The following is a 17,350-nucleotide window of genomic DNA, read 5'->3' on the forward strand; positions in this document are numbered from 1 at the left end:
CACTTCACCATCAAATCATCTTTCATTAAAGCACCACTGACCTCAGCTTTTATACTCTCTTCTCCGATTGTGAGTTGTGACTTGAAAATCAAGAACCCCACTCTCATTTTCTCCACCCTCGTGAATCAGGCCAATGGCATTTCTCCATCATCAAGTCCATTAAAGCTAAGTTTAAGAGTTGGTGGGTCCCATGACATTAAACACTGATTTGAATTTTGAATCCTTCATGCCTTCATGTTCCACAAAGGGATTCCATTTTCCATCACCCGTCACACCTCCATTGTTCATGGAGTATTAAGTATTCCTTTCCGGTTTCCACAACTTCGAAAGAGAAGGCTGCGTTTAGATTTATATATAAACTGCTAACAATAAAGTCGTTGTAGTATAGTGGTGAGTATTCCCGCCTGTCACGCGGGTGACCCGGGTTCGATCCCCGGCAACGGCGATATTTTTTTTATTCTTTTTTGTTTCTCGCAGAGAGAGAGAGAGAGAAACGACATCCTTCTATTGCCGGCATAGAAAGGGACAAAAATATGTGACTTTATCAACTTGTATCCCACGCTGCTAATGGAAAATGAGCAAATATCAATTGAAGTTGATTTTCCACGGCGTTCCAAGTTCATGAATTCCTAGGACTAGTACACTTTCACATGTAACAACCATGGAAATCTTGTCTTTGGCTAGTAAAATAATGAATGGTCCACAACCATTGGAATGCTTAGGTCACCACCGGGTACCAAAGAGCGATGTCAGGATCAAACTGAAAGCTGGTCTTACAAGCTCTTAAAAAACATGCATTGATTCATTGTATCTGGGATTTTTCTAGGAATAGTTACAGGGGACCTAAGCTAGAAACCAAAATTTGCATTTTGCAGTCAGAAAGAGGACGGCGAAATGAGAGTGACTTCATTAAGGGATTCCCAATGTAATGCAAAAATTTGAATAGGAGTTGATTATCACAAAACTTCAAGGAATACAAAATCAGCAATTTCATTTTCAGTATCAATTACTCATCTTGGTTTATTCCAGCAACAAAAATATTAGAAAGAACAACAAAACAAACCCGGGCTAGAACCTCGTTTATGGTTCTCCGATTAGCTGCTTAAGAGTCTCCAGAAGAGGCCTGTTCGTAATAGCAGCCCAGAGTGCCCAGCTCAAGTTCAAGTAGCTAGAAATCAGTCCTTTTGGCAGACAACAAGAGGCAAACAGATTTGCATGCAATGGTGCTACAGGATATGAAGAAGCACACGAGCAGGAGAAAATACAAGAAGAAGAGATACAGAAAATAAAACCACTTAAAGTTTGCTGAAGCAAAAGGGAAACGTAACATAACAGAGCCTACAACTGTATGCTTTGAGGGAACAGCAAACCTCAAGCTTTCAACAATGCAGATGCCTCAAATCTATGAATGCATTCTTCATCTAGACAGAACTACAAAAACCATTAAGTCCTAAAAGGGTTAGCTAGGTTCTGAAAAATAATCTTTATTTGCAATTCTTGAACGACACTGAAGAGCTTGACACGCTGTCACAAAACATTCTTGTTGCATTTAGTGCATATTGAATTCACTTTATAGACCACAATTCTTATCAATGGAAAACCTGAGAATCAGGCACAAAGAATGAGAAAGCAACTAATTGTGAAGCAACCCCAATTTCAACGGGAAATTCAACATGCTTGTTTTACAACCAATGAAAACTTAAGCACGGGGAGAAAAATTAAGTTGTCCCTATTGCGATTGATCTGAATCGCGATATTGGTACAACCTCAGTAACACAACATTGATGCAACAAGCACTCTTCGAAAACTGTAGAGAGATCTAACTTTATAGAAAAACAAGGCAACCGAGAAACAATTGTAATACAACATAAATTAGCTTTGCCTGTAAGCAATGTAATTAGCCAAAGCAATCAACGGAACGGCCTTCTCTTGATTAAATCCAGCAAGCATGTCCTTGGCTTCGTTCAGCAACCTCTCAGCAAACTCCCGAGACTTCTCAATTCCCATTAACCTAGGATAAGTAACCTTATCCGCAACCAAATCCTTCCCTGCAGTTTTCCCCAATTCTTGTGAAGATTTGGTAACATCAAGAATATCATCCACTACTTGAAACAATAATCCAATACTTCTTGCATATTTCCTCAATTTCTCAACTTCCTCATCGGTTCCTCCGCCTAATATGGCTCCTAGAACAACAGCACCTTCCAACAACTTCGCAGTCTTATGAACATGAATAAATTCAAGCTGCTCCAACCCCACTTCGGACAACCCTTCAGAACAAATATCAACAACTTGTCCGGCGACAAGTCCTTCAGCACCAATAGCTTTCGCCAATTCACCAATTGCGCGAACAATTCTACGAGGCGAAACATGGATTGTAGACACTGCAATATGTTCAAATGCAAATGACAGTAAAGCATCCCCTGCCAAAACCGCAACATCCTCGCCAAAAACAATATGATTGGTGGGTTTTCCACGGCGAAGATCATCGTTATCCATGCAAGGAAGATCATCATGCATTAATGACATAGTATGGATCATTTCTACGGCACAAGCAGCAGGCAAAGCCATGGATTCAGACCCACCAACAAGGTCACACGCAGCGAGACAAAGCACTGGCCTAACTCTCTTGCCACCAGCCAAAAGAGAGTATCGCATAGACTCATGGATTTTAGCCGGCTCTTTCAGAGAAATAGCAGCATCTAATGCTTTGTTAACAGAATTGGCTTTTTGTAGCATGTAAGACTTGAAATCAAAAGTGGGTTTTTGTTGATCTTCTTGAAGAGTCTCTTCTTTTGCGAGAACCGCACAAATTGAAGACATGGATTTTCTCTGTTTTTTATGTACTGAAGGAATTTGAAGACTTTTAGAACCTGGAGATAAAAAAATTGAGATGGGTATGGATCTGGGTCCTGTATTTTTGTTGATGATTGATGTCTGAAACCATGAACCCAGGTTCACAGAAGTCATTTTCTCTGTGCGTGTCTAAGAGGGAGAGAAAAACAGAGAAAGAGGGGTTGATCTTACTGTGTAATTGTAATAAAAGCTGAACTACAAGCAAAACACAGGTTAGGTTCTAAACAACAGCACTACAAAGGCTGGCCGTGAGAGTTTTACTTCAGCCAGAAATGGAAAAACATTCAAGTGTCCACGACCACAAGACCACGAATGAGAAAAGGGGCACTGAGATTCCTAATAACAAGTACTGAGAGTCTGAGACGATAAAGGTTCGGAGAGAGATCGGACTCTAGAGAGAGAGATTGGAAATTTTGGACAGAGAGTGTGCGTGTGGAACGGTGTGTGATACATGACGCGAAGTCCAATGGAAATGGAGAAGTGACAAAATAGGAACTTGGATTGCTTTGGATGGGTCTTCTAGGACGCTTTGTCATCATCTTCTCATCAAGCATGTGTGAATTGTCGCATTTTGATTGGTGATTCTGTTTTTCCAAATAAAAGTAGGTTTTTTTCACGTTAAAATAATAAAACAATACAGCATAAATAACACGTGTTAAAAAATTAGAATTGAAATCTGCGGCTTGCAAGTTGTTGCCATCTGTGAAATAATTGCAATAAACAGACAGGAGAGATAAAAAAAAAAGGATAAAATAAAAGAAATTTAAGAAACATAACAACTTTGAAGATTACATCATTGTTATTATTAAAAAAATATTAATAAAATAAATATAATTATATTAAAAAAATTATCAATAACAATTGAAATGATAGACAACTCTATGAAATATAAATCAAATATAAATAAGTTTTATAATCTTTAAATAGCTTGTTTGACTCATTTTATTTATTGTTGGCAACTTTTTTAGTGTTATTATTTAGTAAATTATTGTTTTTTTAAGTTATTGGCTAAATTCTTTATATTTTTAAATGATTTAATTTTATTTTTAAATATTTTTAATTTTTTAATATATTATTTTAATAAAAATTTTAAACTAAATCATCAAAATTAGTTATTTGATTTACAGATAAAAGTCTAACATACAAGGATATTTTGAAAATAAAAAATAATCATGTGTAAATCACTTGATTCATTATGGCTGGTTGGTTAGAAAATATTATCAAAATGATAAATTAAAAACTTAATGTTTATTAAAAAAATAGTTTCAATAAAAATATAATTATGTATTGAAAATTACCCTATTATATAAGAATGAATTGTGCCATTAAATTCTTTTATGAATATTCTACTTTAATTTTATTACATTTTTTATTAATATACTACATTATCTATTATCTTTAGTATGTTTATAGAGTATCTTACTCTGATATAATTGGATTTTATTAAAATATTATTTTAAAATTAATTAAAAAACAAAAGGATATAAAAAATGAAGTTCTTAAAATTTTAATTACCCTATTATATTTTTTTTTTAAAAAATAATTATTATTTTATTGATGGATGATATTTGAAAAAAAAAAATCTTTAACATGAAAAATAATGCAGTGGCAATTTTTTAAAACCAATTAAATTTAGTGATAGGTAAGGATAAAAAAAAGGGTAAAGTTGACTATCCTCGTTAGAAAAAAGAAGACTTTTTTTTTTAACTTTTAGCTATATTTTTAATATATAGATACAATACTGATATTAAATATCATTATTTATATTAAAAAAAAACATAATTAGAGATCTTCAAATCAATCTAATATGAAATGAAATTCACACATTGTGGAGTGAAAATATTAACACCTTTTTTTATAAAACTAAAAACAAAAAAAAATAGTTCTTGTTTTTATTTAAAAAAAAAAACCAGAAATTGATATACTAAATAGGATGATTTTGATCACATCAATGCTTATTATTTACCTCCATGATTATATTATGATCTCCTGATCAACAAGCAGATGGGATGATGGATTTTGCTGATTCCTAGAGTGATAGGACTTCTCACTAGTCCAGTGAGTTTACAAGGTAACTTTCACGAGTTTATATATATATATATAACAAGTCTTTCATCGGAACATGGGATTATCTGATACTTGGTAAATATAGAAGGAGAGAGAAGTATGTTGAGCATGCAAGTGATGGAGGAGTTGAGTAGTCTAGCAGGTGACCAAGAGACAGAGTAGCACTGTGGTTCTAGGCCTTGCATGGTCTACTCTGCTTGGTGTTTGGATTCCTGTTACGAGGACTTATTTTTTGTATGGTCATGTTGCTTATTCATCTCTTCAAGTGTGTATAGGCCTCTATTATATCAGCTTACCTTTATAAAGAGTGAACTTGCAGATGCCTTATAGTAAGTGTAGCTACAAGTGATTTATTGGTTGTTGCACCATTGATGAAGAGATTGATGCTCCATAGTAGTTGTTGTGCTTACTGTGTCATTGGCTGGTTAATGGGTTGGTGACATAGAGGTTTCATTTAAAGCGAGATAGCCAGTGGCATAGAAGGGTGGTCATTGCACGCAAGAAAAGTTAGCACCCTGACATAGAAGGGTTATTCCTCAATTAACCACTGCAAGCAAAAAGGTCGATGAAAGCGTGTTTAAATTAATCTTAACCGTATTCTTATTTTTATTTAGATTAATATCTTTTTCTCTTTTGTATTATTTAGAATATCTATTTAAAATAACAATTATTTTTTAATTATGTATTTAATTTTTAGGAGGTTTTTCTAATTAATGTGGTCTTTTTAATCTTTTGTATAATTAAATTTTATTTTTAAAAATAAAAAAATTATTTCCAAATAATATTTTTAATATATGTAGTATTGCAAATTTTTTTCTTTTTATTTTTTTCAATTAATTTAATCTATCCATTTTTATTATCATTTAATTAAATAAAAAAATATATTTTAATTAAACAAACACAATCACATAAACATGATTTATACTCATCTCTTGATTTTTATAATTTTTATTTTTAGTAATCATCTATAAGTTTTTTTTATTTATTAACATATATAATTTTCTATTTATTTGATTAAATATATGTATAAATTTTTTAATTTTCACTTAGAATTTTTTTAAATACACAAATTTATTGGAAAAATTTATATAAAATTTTTTTTGTTGAAAAAAAAAACGTAACCGTGGTAAAACAAGAATCAAATATCTAGTTATAGCTAAAAGGCGAATATGCAAAACGGAAGGGAAGAAACCCTAAAAAGCATATTTTCCAAATAGTGAATGTGTGGGAGACTGTAGGAGAAGTTCTCAAAAGATTAACTCTCGCTTGCAAATTTATTAAACCGAAATCTAGCAATTGATTTACCATATAGTAAAACTGCATTAAACCTATAATGTTATGGTTCTAATACCCATCAAAAGTTTTCTACTGGTGCAATGCTAACGGTGGACAATTCTAGTACAATGTCATTTCACCATAATTCCTCCTAAATAATGAAAATTGCGAGGGAAGCTGCTACAAGGCCCTCGAAATATTCTCCATGTGTTAAAAAGAGCATCTTAATAGCAAAGCAATCATCTCTATTATAACAGGGCTTTCACTTGTGGTACAGGTAAACAAAGCTGAAGATAAAGAAGCCAGCCATCTGCAATCAAGAGGACCATATGCTTAGCACGCACTTGCACATACACAATTGATATAGATTCACAAAATAATAAAATTCCAGTTTTTTTTATAGAGAATACCATTGTAAAAGAAGCTCCATAGTAGGGAAAAGCAGCTGTTATAAATCTCTCATATTCATTGTGTCTGAAGGGACGAACTGGAATCTGCAATCACAGTATAAATTGGCTTTTTACTCTGTTCCTTTCAGATTTGTTCAACATTACAATGACAAACTATGCGCTGAGGGTATACTGACAACATGCAATAATAGATGCAGGAATCTTCATAAAAAATAAAGGTAGCATGCATAAATTCAAGCATTTTGTAACTAGAAGCATTACAATTTGCAATCAATTTCTTTGGGATTCATTATTGTTGCCCCATGAATGGATCTTTGGACAGGCCAGCATATAATAATATTTCTCAAAGTGCTTTTCCCCAGATGAACATAAATATGTCCCTCCAGCAAAAAATAAAGCCACTGAATTGATACAGTTGCACACCACTACTACTATCTGAAATGCCAGAATACTGTTGCCACCTGAGCTAGCTATCCAAATTCCTTTCCATAAGAAGTCCCAAATATGTTTATCTTTGGTTATAATACTATCACCAAATTGCAACCACCATTTTCAACATCAATCATAACCAAAACAATCAATCCACTACAAAAATAAAGTAAACCAGGAAGTTGGTAAGTTGATTAGGTAGAGGAGAGATCATACAAGTCCAAGAAGCTTACCTGTTTGGAGAGCAACAGGCTAGTATATCCAAGCCTGTTATACTCAACCTTAAACTGGAAAACCCCATAAACATCAGGCACCTTGAATGATGTATGATACAAGCCCTGAAAACCAGGTGCACAAATGATCAGAGACATAGGCACGAGCAGGGATGTAACTAGCAAGGAAATGAATATTGGATGATAGACAAGATGTACCTTCTTGTCATTTGATAGGGTTTTCAACACATAGGGGCTCATCATATAGAACTGGACCTGAACATCATTGGCTACATATGGCTCCCCGCTCTTTCCAGACCATTCATATATCTCAACAGAAAAATCCTGCACTCATATAGAAGTTCATGGTGATTGTCGATGCTCTCTCTCATATGTATCTTCTCAGAAGAGAATTTCAAATAACTAAATGAGCACTGAGCTTGACAAGTTACCACATCATCCTTGATCCTGTACATTGCAGGCTCGTCTGTTTCCCCAGCTTTATTGTGTCTAAGATTCACAGCCTGGAGGTCAAGAACAAGACTTGATATTACACAATAGATGAAAATGCAACGAAACACAATCAAGTGAAAGCAAGAAAGAAAGAAAGATCCTAAAAGTTGCCATTGTATCAACAATCTAAAGACTACTCTTTAGTATGTCTCAAAATGTTGCAATTTGATTACACGTTAGCAAGATGTATTAAATAATTCAAGACGGCTGAAATAAAGGCCTAACCTTCAGATGACCTCTTTCATGGAAGACCCATTTGCTAAGTTCAGTCACAAATTGCTCATTACCAGATTTATCATATCTGCCAATACAAGGTCACAGATAGCATGACTTTCCTCTAGAAATATATGAATTTTTGTTCACAAGCAAAACATATTGCCTAGCATATGGATGAAAATTAACAAAAGTATCAAACTAAAAATTTCAACAACCAAAATCAGGAGCAATGGCATCCCCCTTCTCCCACTGTAAGCACAAAATTAGCCAAGTACTCTTTGGTGAGCATACAAACACAAACATCATGCCTTTGTGGGTCCTCCAAGAATGTTATTCCTCTTATTGTATCCATAAGCATATTGTGAATGGGAATCAACCAAGGAAAATAGAAGCTATGTGGGCCTGGAGCTCTGACATCAATCAATTGAGGCCTTGACATATACAGAAGTACACCCGCATTGTGTGTTTGTGTGAAATAAAAATTGAAACTTGCAAATAAAGTTTGAGACATGTATGAATATAATGTTATCAACAATTCAACATGATCTCAGCCTATGTAAAGCCTTAATGATGTAAAGAAAGGTGATTTCCTTGTACTCTTCAAAATGAACTCAGCCATTAACCATTAGTTTTCCCATTCTCAGTCCCTTGTATTATATCCAGGTACACAGGAAAAATATGCATTTGCACAGCAAACAGTTAAAATGATGGATGAGACATTCTGTATTGCAAGTCGATAAACAGCAGGTTTAGAAAAACCTCAGGTGCCCAAAGTACATGTAAAATGAAAAGGAGTTCAATAAGAACTTCACTTACTTTTTTGGGCTCCCAGCTTTCTGTACACTTGATCTGAAAAATCTGAATCATGAAATGAAGAGATTGTGTCAACAGATATAAACCAAATAATTGCTAGAGAAACACTAAAGTTGACAAACCATCACATGATTGCATACCGGTTACTAAACATATCTAATGAGCCTGTAATCATAATCCGAGCATTGTTTCTAGCCTGCATTACAGAAAAAAATTGGTGAGTAGAAATTTCGCCTCATTTTTTTTTTATTTTTCTCAAAACCTCAGCTAATAGCAGTGTTCAAAACACAGACATCCACTATGACATGCAATAGTCATATGCACATGTGCGGTTGTATGCATCAGAACCAACATAAGGAAGTATAATTAGAGACCAACAGAATGGTTAGCAAACAAAAGAACAATAAACCATTAAGTACAACACAACAAATAATTGTTATTCAGCTGTTGCGCGTGTGATAAGAGAAAACAGGCTACAATTTGATGGAGGGAGCCAAGTTACCTGAATTACTGAAACTAATGAGATGGAAGATCCGGTTAATGATGGAGGACTTGACAATTTGGAACTTGGATTAGCTGAATAAGCAGAAGGAGATGCAGAAAGGACCTTCAATACCTATACATCATGCCACATGCCCCAGAAACACAGAAACCGTTAGCACAAACCCTTCAAAAGTTTTTCATCTAGCTACATTAACAAAGAAATAAACGAAGACACATTTGACCTCACCAGGGTATTTGCTGCATTTACAGAATGTGCAATCCCTTTAAAGAGCACAGGAGCCTGTTTAATCCAAAACCCATAAACATTCAAAACTCGAACCTTAAACTTCCCAAGGAATTCACTGATCCATAATAGTAGGAAAAAAACTTATTATAAGGAACGAAACAATCAGACAAACCAACCTCAATCTTGTTTTTTCCAAGCAGCACATCGGATTCAATAAAATCATCTGCAGCAATCAATGTATGATCACCCTCAGTCCCAGCGACTGCATAACTTCTATGATCAATAACCAGAGCCGATGGATCCTACAACATTACATAAACTCAGTAAACAAATTAAACTAAGTAAATAAAATGACAAAAGCAACCAATGAATCACAAATTCAATACTAACCTCATCAAAATCAACCCCGCATTCAGTAGCTACACTCTTAATCAAATCAGAAGCAGAACTATCGGCCGCAATAATCAGATCATGACCCGAGTCAACAAAGTCAAGCACAGCAGCTAAATCCAATGCACCACCAAATCCTAACGATAACAACAACAAACAAACCCAATTGCCCAAATCACAAATCATTCCCAAAAAAGAAAAAAACCCATTTTCTCAAATCAGAAACAGGACCATAAAAACCAAAACTTGACAAAGATTAAAAACAATTTCTTTCAATTTAATAACTTACTTTCGATTGAAGGAGAGAAGAGAATCAAGCCATCATACAAGTACTGGCCATAACGTTGAAGGGCGAGTTTTGGGTCATCAGACAGCTTGAAATCGAGATCAAAACCGCGAGATTTGAGAGAATTGAAGAAGATTGAGAGGGAAGATTTGAGTGACAAGTCGTCGAGGAGGACTAAGAGGCGACGATCTGAGGGCGAGTCAGGGGAGAAAGAGAGGGAGAGAACGGGAAGGAGGAGTGTGACTGATAGAATTGTTAATACCGAAAAATTGCTTCTCGCCATTTTTGTGGTCGTGGATGGGGTCTTTTGGCTGTCTCGGTGAGAGAGTGGCTGAGGGTTTACCCGGTGAGGAGGAGACGTTAAAAGGACTGGTTAATGGATTTTGAGAGTTTGCAATGGGAGAGTCCACATGGTTTTTTACTGAAACGTTTCATGGAAAAACGAACTTTTTAATCATTTTTATTCTTATTTTTTTTAACCCGAGAGCCTATTAATTATTTTATATGGTTTACTTTAAAAAAAATGGGATGATATTTTTATTATTTTTTATGTATCATGAATTTTTTATTTATATTGTTTTATTTTTTAAAATTTTATTTATAAAATAATTAATAAAATGTCATTAATTACTTTTTTACTATAAATTTTTTAAAAACAATTTTAAATTTTTTTACTATAAATTTTTAAATTCAAATTTTGAAACAACACTAAGACGATTTATTAAATTCATTGTTGATATGATGGATGCAACATTAAGATCATTTTGATAGGGATATAATCTTAGTTTACATACAAATTAGTTTGGATAATATTTTTATTATTAAAGAAAATACATGAAAAATAAAATCCAGGTTGTGTATGATAGTTTTACCCATCTAACCTTTTACCCCTTTATTCATGGCATCTAGCCAATTCAATCTAATTGAACAAATTGTAAAAGAAAACGTATTAAAAACAATTTATATTTTAAGCATGTAAGCACTTTACATTCCATAGTTTCTTCTAATTCACATTCTTGATAATCATTATCTTAAAACAATGATGAAAATAACGACTTTTATTAATAACCTAAGTCCTAAAAATTTAGGATAAAAATATCATTTTATCTTTTCTATCTTTGACAAAAAGAATAATAAAAACTTCTTTTCTAAAACTAATAAAAGCAAAGTTGATTTTTATTAAAATTTCTCCATAACCAAACAAAATGACATCTCCTTAAAAATCTAAAACAATTTTTTTTTCCTGGCTCATCAAATATATCAAAAACTCAAATTTTCAATCATCTTCCCAATTCTTACTCACTTGTTTTTTCAAATCTTCACAAGCTTAATTCATGAGATTCTCTCATATTTTAAGGCTTTAATGTTTAGACACTTCAAAAACTTGGTTTTAATATTGTATGAGGTTGAAAATGGATGCTATGATTGAGAATTTAAGTGCTAAGAATGTAGATTTTATTATGGATTTTTATCATTTGTTAAGGAATAAGCTTAGATTTCAACATTCAAAGGTTTCAAGGCTTTTGATTCCTTATGTTTTGGTGTGATTGAGAAGGTTTAAGGACCTATATTTGGTTTTAGATTTAATGCTTCAAAAGAAATATAAGATACTTTTTTATCAAAATTAATGGTAGAAAATAATCTTTGATTTGATTTGAAAATCTTCTTTAAAAAAAAAGACTAATGAGTTTGTCTAGATCATTTTTTATGTTTTTATTTGTTACTTCTAGATAAAAATGCAAATTTTATTGTTTTATAGTTTTTGAATGATTTTCTAATAAAATCTAGCTCATTTTTTTTATGAGTTGTTTTTCAACATGTTCAAAGGTTAGGTTTGGAGCAATATGGTATGGGATCTATTGATATTTTTCATACATATTTTCCTACTTTGTTATAAATTTGTCTTGGCTAGAAAAATATATATGTGAATGTTTGTTGATGTTAAGATAAAACAGGAAAAAAAAAGAGTTAAATCACATTAAACCTCTAACCTCTAGTAGTTTACTTATTTTTTTTTCTTTTGAACACCATTCTTTTAGAAATTAAACTTTACATGCTAAAGTTTATATATTTATAAAACTTCATATCTTATTGCTTATGCACCAAAAAATATAGATAAAAAAATATTGAATTATTTACAAGATTAATCTTATATTCAATTCAATTATTAAAGAGTTCATGTTGTGTTAAAATAATGAAAATATCACTGAAATTACCATTGCTAATTTTTTGAGAAAAAAAGTAGTTATTTTTCAATACCTTCATGATATAAATATTATCATTTACATATTTTTAACAAAATATCTTCCTTTTACCTCATCATTTTAGTCATAATAAACATTAAATTCTTCGTTTTATTTACACAATTTTTTCATTATTCTTCACTATTTCTAGCAAATACAAACTTCCAGCTATATTATCAACACAAACACCATTTAAGCATAAAACTCACCATTATATTCAAACAAACTAACTCATAAAGTTTCACCAAATACACAATAACAAATTCGTCAAATACACTACCATAAATCCAGCAAAACACTATCTAAAATTCAAGCAAATACTACCAATATTTTCAGCAAAAACACATCTTAATTTCTAGCAAACACCTCTTGATTTCCAGTAAAATCTACTTCTAAAAATTTAGCAAACATAGCCAATATTCTTAACAAAGATACTGCGCAAAACTTAAATAAACATAACTAACATTTTCAACAAAAACTCATATCAATTTTCATTTTATATGCAACCAATAACAACCTAAAACTCATAGTCAAAAACCCAAAATTTGTAGCCCATTTACACCCACCAACAAGAACACATATTATCAACATGTCATTATATTCATCAAATATTAATAGCATACGAACTTGCACCAACTTGGATGGACTAAAGTTCAAAAATAAAAGGTATACAAAACATATGAAAAGTAGCAATTAGGATATTGAAAACAAAAGCAAGTAAAAACAAACTACTCTCTAGATATGAATGACATGTTAATGATTTTGCTTGAATACTATAAGAAATGAAGAAAATAAAAAATAAATTATATAGAGTTTGAATCAAGAATCATAACATAGAAGCAAGCTTTGCAAGTATAAAGTTATTGTTAATATCTAATTTAATGTGTAATGTTAATGTTTCTAACTATAATATTTTTCAACGTGAACAGATAAAATGAAATACATGTATACCCTATCAAATGAAATCATGAAACATCAATATAACATATATAAAAAACATACATATTAAATAAAGTAAAACCCATAATTCAAGCATGTCATAACCACAACAATGATTCATAATATTTAAGTTTTTATTAGGTTTAAATAGTTAAAATAAAATTCATATATTAGTTATTTTACATCTTTTAATCAATGCATCTAGTTTGGGTTAGATCTTGAAAGAAAAAAAATATCAATACTAGTTTGCAATTTTTAAAAATATTGATTAATAATAAAAAAAAATCATTAAACTAAATGAAACACTATGTATATTTAGAAGACTCACTTGTATTTGTGTTAAGAGTTAAGAGAAGGATGAATTGATAGTTCTTTCACTATCTCTATCAGCTTTCTCATTACTTCTGTCAACTCTTACATCTCAAGAACCTCCTAATCCTTTACCACTAATAACGAAACCCCTACCAATATTAGATCCTTTAATTTATATATCATTATATTTTTAGAATGTTCTAGAATTGTGGTCATATTGCTTGCATATATTACACTTAAATATAAAAGCTTTTTTCTATTATTATAGTACCAGGTTTGTCTTTTTCTTATTTCTTTGTTTATTTTTTTTTATTTACCCACATTCTTTTTAAGGACTGGAAGAAAAATAATAATATTTATTTTTAAGATCTAGATCAGTTTCTGATAATAGATGCACCACCTTATTATATGTATCTCTAAATATTTAATCATGTAATATACATGACATAAATCTTCTAACTCAATTCTTTGATGATGCATACACTAGACCACGTATCTTCATGGAATGCTAGTCTTTAACCATTTACAATATAAACACTATTTTTTTCTTCAAATTAATAAAAATTTTAGTTTGACCTTCAAAGACTTGATATTCATTGTTGAAACCATTCTTATATGTCTAGACATCTCAAAAGACTTATCTAATAACTTTCTAACATAAAGTGTGCTACATGTTTATCAACGTATAACTTGAGCAAATCTATTATTAAATATAGACATAAGTTTTAATCTAATTTTTTTCTAGTAATATAAATTAGTATAATCTTATATTTTCAACCCACCTATTGAATGATTAAGCTAAATTGTTAGTTACTTGTTTAATTTTAATTTTATTATCAAAAAAATATCTAATCCAAAGTATTATTAAGAATATTATTCAATTATCTTATAGTTGTATTGTTGACAGTTATGATGCTCTTCAAATAATTGTAAGGATGAATATTCATATAAGTTTTTTAGGTACTCCAAAGTATGAACCTCTTTATTACTTGAATTGATATAAATATACTTGAACAATAACTATATGTTGCCTCCAGGAATAGCTTCTAATAAATTTTATAAAAAGAAAAGAAAACATTAATAATTATAGAAAAAATATATAAATAAATGCAAGAGTTTTACATAACAAAATGTAAATAATAATATTTTTTTATCCTCAACAATAACCTCCAATGTACTCCAATCTTGATGGTTCTATATAAAATATATATAAATAATTGTCATATGCTATATTTTTCAGCCTTAGTAATAAGATATGTAATAGGAAATAGTCTATTATGAGCATCCAATCTCATTTCCAATAATAAGAAACATTTACCTAGACCTTTAAGATGGTATCTAATGATAATCTCCAATGTACTCCAATCTTGATGGATTCATATAAAACGTACATGAACCATCATCATGTATTATGTTTTGCAGCCTCAACAACAATATATAATAGGAAATAATATGTTATCAGCATCCAATCTCATTTCCAATAATAGAAAACATTTATCTAGACCTTTGAAATGACATCTATCAATAATAATTAATAGTTTTCATCTATTAAAAAAATCCTCCTTCACAGCTTTCAAATAAATACAAACTTGTTAAAACTTTCATGATGAATAAATATCCAAATTAAAATTAGGGTCAAGCCCTAAATACACACCAGAACTTGGATTATATTGTTTCCATTACTACACATACTTAAGAACTCTTTTAAAAGATTTATTGTGATTTTTTTTAACAAACATTTTTGTCTTAGTCCTAACTTGTTACCTAGCATTGGGTATGGTTTAATCATAAAATTGTTATCCAAAATTATATCTAGTGTTTCATTTAAAGTGTTTAAGTTAGGACTAATTACTGGCAATAACCTATTTGTCATCTATGTTGAATTAACAACTTTTTATATATGTTTACCTTGTACAACTATACTTATTTTCCAATGATTTTATCATGAAAGTCTTGCTACCATGAACATTAGAAGCATAGACTCATCATTAATAACCAACACTTATTCATATGGCTCTAACTTTTTTGTATTAATATGTATATATATATTCATACTTTTCTTTATAATCACTTAAAATATATTTAAAGTGATTGATATTAGTGAGAATATAATATTTTTCAAACTCAATTGATTCATCAACTACCACCTTAAATATCTTATATTTAAAACTAGATTTTAAATCAACATTTTCTTTTCTTTTTTCCTCACCCTGTCACTTTTTTATTTATCACCCTCATTATTACTTAAAGATTTTGCACCACTTTTGATATTGATATCATAATCATCATCACTTATATTTTATTTATTTTTAGAGTTTGAGGCATTATCCAAAATTTTACTTAAAAAACATCACGTTTAAAGTTATTAATTTATTCATATTCAATTTTATTAAAAAAGTTCAAACCCTTTCTTATCAAAAGGAATATAATCATCATCTCTTTCCTATCTATCATCTTTGTCATATTCATTACCCCTCTTATTTATACTAAAAGTGTCAACATCAACCATTTCATTTATAGCATTACCAACATTAATGCTTTTACTCATTTCAGTTTTAACACCACCAACATTTACCTTCCAACACTTCAAAAAATCATTTCACTTCTTTCATTACCGATATCAACATCATCACTAAATAAATCTTCTTCATTAAAATATAGTACCATTGTATTGCTTTATCAACAACCTAGAAGTATTTTATCTTGCATAACCTACCATCATTTGGTTTATCTAAATAATACCTTGATATTTCCATTATTAAATAAGCATTAGGAGGATCTACATCAATGTAAAGATGATCTCTTTCTTTCTTTTTGTATCTTTATGCAAATTAGATATTTGTAATGTTGATGCATCATCAGAAAATTATATTCCCTCTATAACAAAGACTTGCTTGCATATGAATAATATATCAAAGTTATATAGTCATAGTAACAACCTTTATTGACTTATGATGAACTATTATGATAAGCTACAATAGATGATATTTTATATCTTGTCATGATGTATAATACAATATTAGATAATGGTATAATAATGGTTAAACAAAATGTACTGAAATTAAGGTTTTATTAACAATAACTTATAAGTTCAATTTGGGGTTTTTTAGGGTTTCCAATAAAACATGGCCAATTATGTTCAAAATAGTTGAGCAAAGTTCGTAGAATTGTTAAACATAAATTAAATATATATATTAAGCATATATTAAGAGATTAAAATCTAGTAAACAGTAAGTTTTAATTTGACAGTTTTGCATGATTTTAAAAAATATCATTAATTTTATATAAAAAAAAGGTTAGATGAAGGTTATATAAGAGTTAAACATAAATCATAAATTAACCATGTTTTAAATAAAAATTAAGGTTTAGTGAATAATAACACATGAACTTTATTTCTGAGTTTTTTTATTGTTTCTAATAAAACATGACCAATCAGGTTAAATAATGGCTAAAACATATACAGGGTTCTGAATATTATCAATATTCAAGCAAAAAATAAAATTTTAGTGTTTTTTCAAGTTTTAAGATTAATTTTTAAAAAATTATAAATATTTTATTTTTTAGTTAAATTCAACCTATAATGTAATCAATTAACCATATTTAACAAAAGCAAAATGTATTGGTGGCACATTTCAATATGTCAATTAAAACAAATATAT

General features: G+C 30.5%; 2 protein-coding genes and 1 non-coding gene across 3 annotated transcripts; 1 reads left to right on the plus strand and 2 right to left on the minus strand.

The window, feature by feature from the left end:
* The first annotated feature begins 373 nt into the window (after window positions 1–373).
* On the plus strand, window positions 374–445 carry TRNAD-GUC (transfer RNA aspartic acid (anticodon GUC)). The gene has a single exon. It is a non-coding gene; the product is annotated as a tRNA-Asp (tRNA).
* Window positions 446–1,525: 1,080 nt separating this feature from the next.
* Window positions 1,526–3,301, minus strand: LOC105126526 (geranylgeranyl pyrophosphate synthase, chloroplastic). Its single transcript, XM_011027410.1, has one exon. The coding sequence runs from the start codon at window positions 2,968–2,970 to the stop codon at window positions 1,873–1,875; it is 1,098 nt and encodes a 365-aa protein (XP_011025712.1). The 5' UTR covers window positions 2,971–3,301; the 3' UTR covers window positions 1,526–1,872.
* Window positions 3,302–6,167: 2,866 nt separating this feature from the next.
* Window positions 6,168–10,601, minus strand: LOC105126527 (dolichyl-diphosphooligosaccharide--protein glycosyltransferase 48 kDa subunit-like). The gene is made up of 13 exons (XM_011027411.1): window positions 10,201–10,601; window positions 9,912–10,048; window positions 9,698–9,823; window positions 9,522–9,575; window positions 9,294–9,407; window positions 8,932–8,987; window positions 8,795–8,836; window positions 7,988–8,063; window positions 7,702–7,773; window positions 7,469–7,594; window positions 7,271–7,375; window positions 6,609–6,692; window positions 6,168–6,508 (listed from the first exon to the last, which is right to left on the minus strand). The coding sequence occupies exons 1-13, from the start codon at window positions 10,478–10,480 to the stop codon at window positions 6,461–6,463; spliced, it is 1,320 nt and encodes a 439-aa protein (XP_011025713.1). The 5' UTR covers window positions 10,481–10,601; the 3' UTR covers window positions 6,168–6,460.
* Between the last annotated feature and the right edge of the window lie 6,749 nt (window positions 10,602–17,350).

Source organism: Populus euphratica, unplaced genomic scaffold (genome assembly GCF_000495115.2).
Source record: "Populus euphratica unplaced genomic scaffold, PopEup_1.0 scaffold41.1, whole genome shotgun sequence".
Classification (NCBI taxonomy): Eukaryota; Viridiplantae; Streptophyta; class Magnoliopsida; order Malpighiales; family Salicaceae; genus Populus; species Populus euphratica.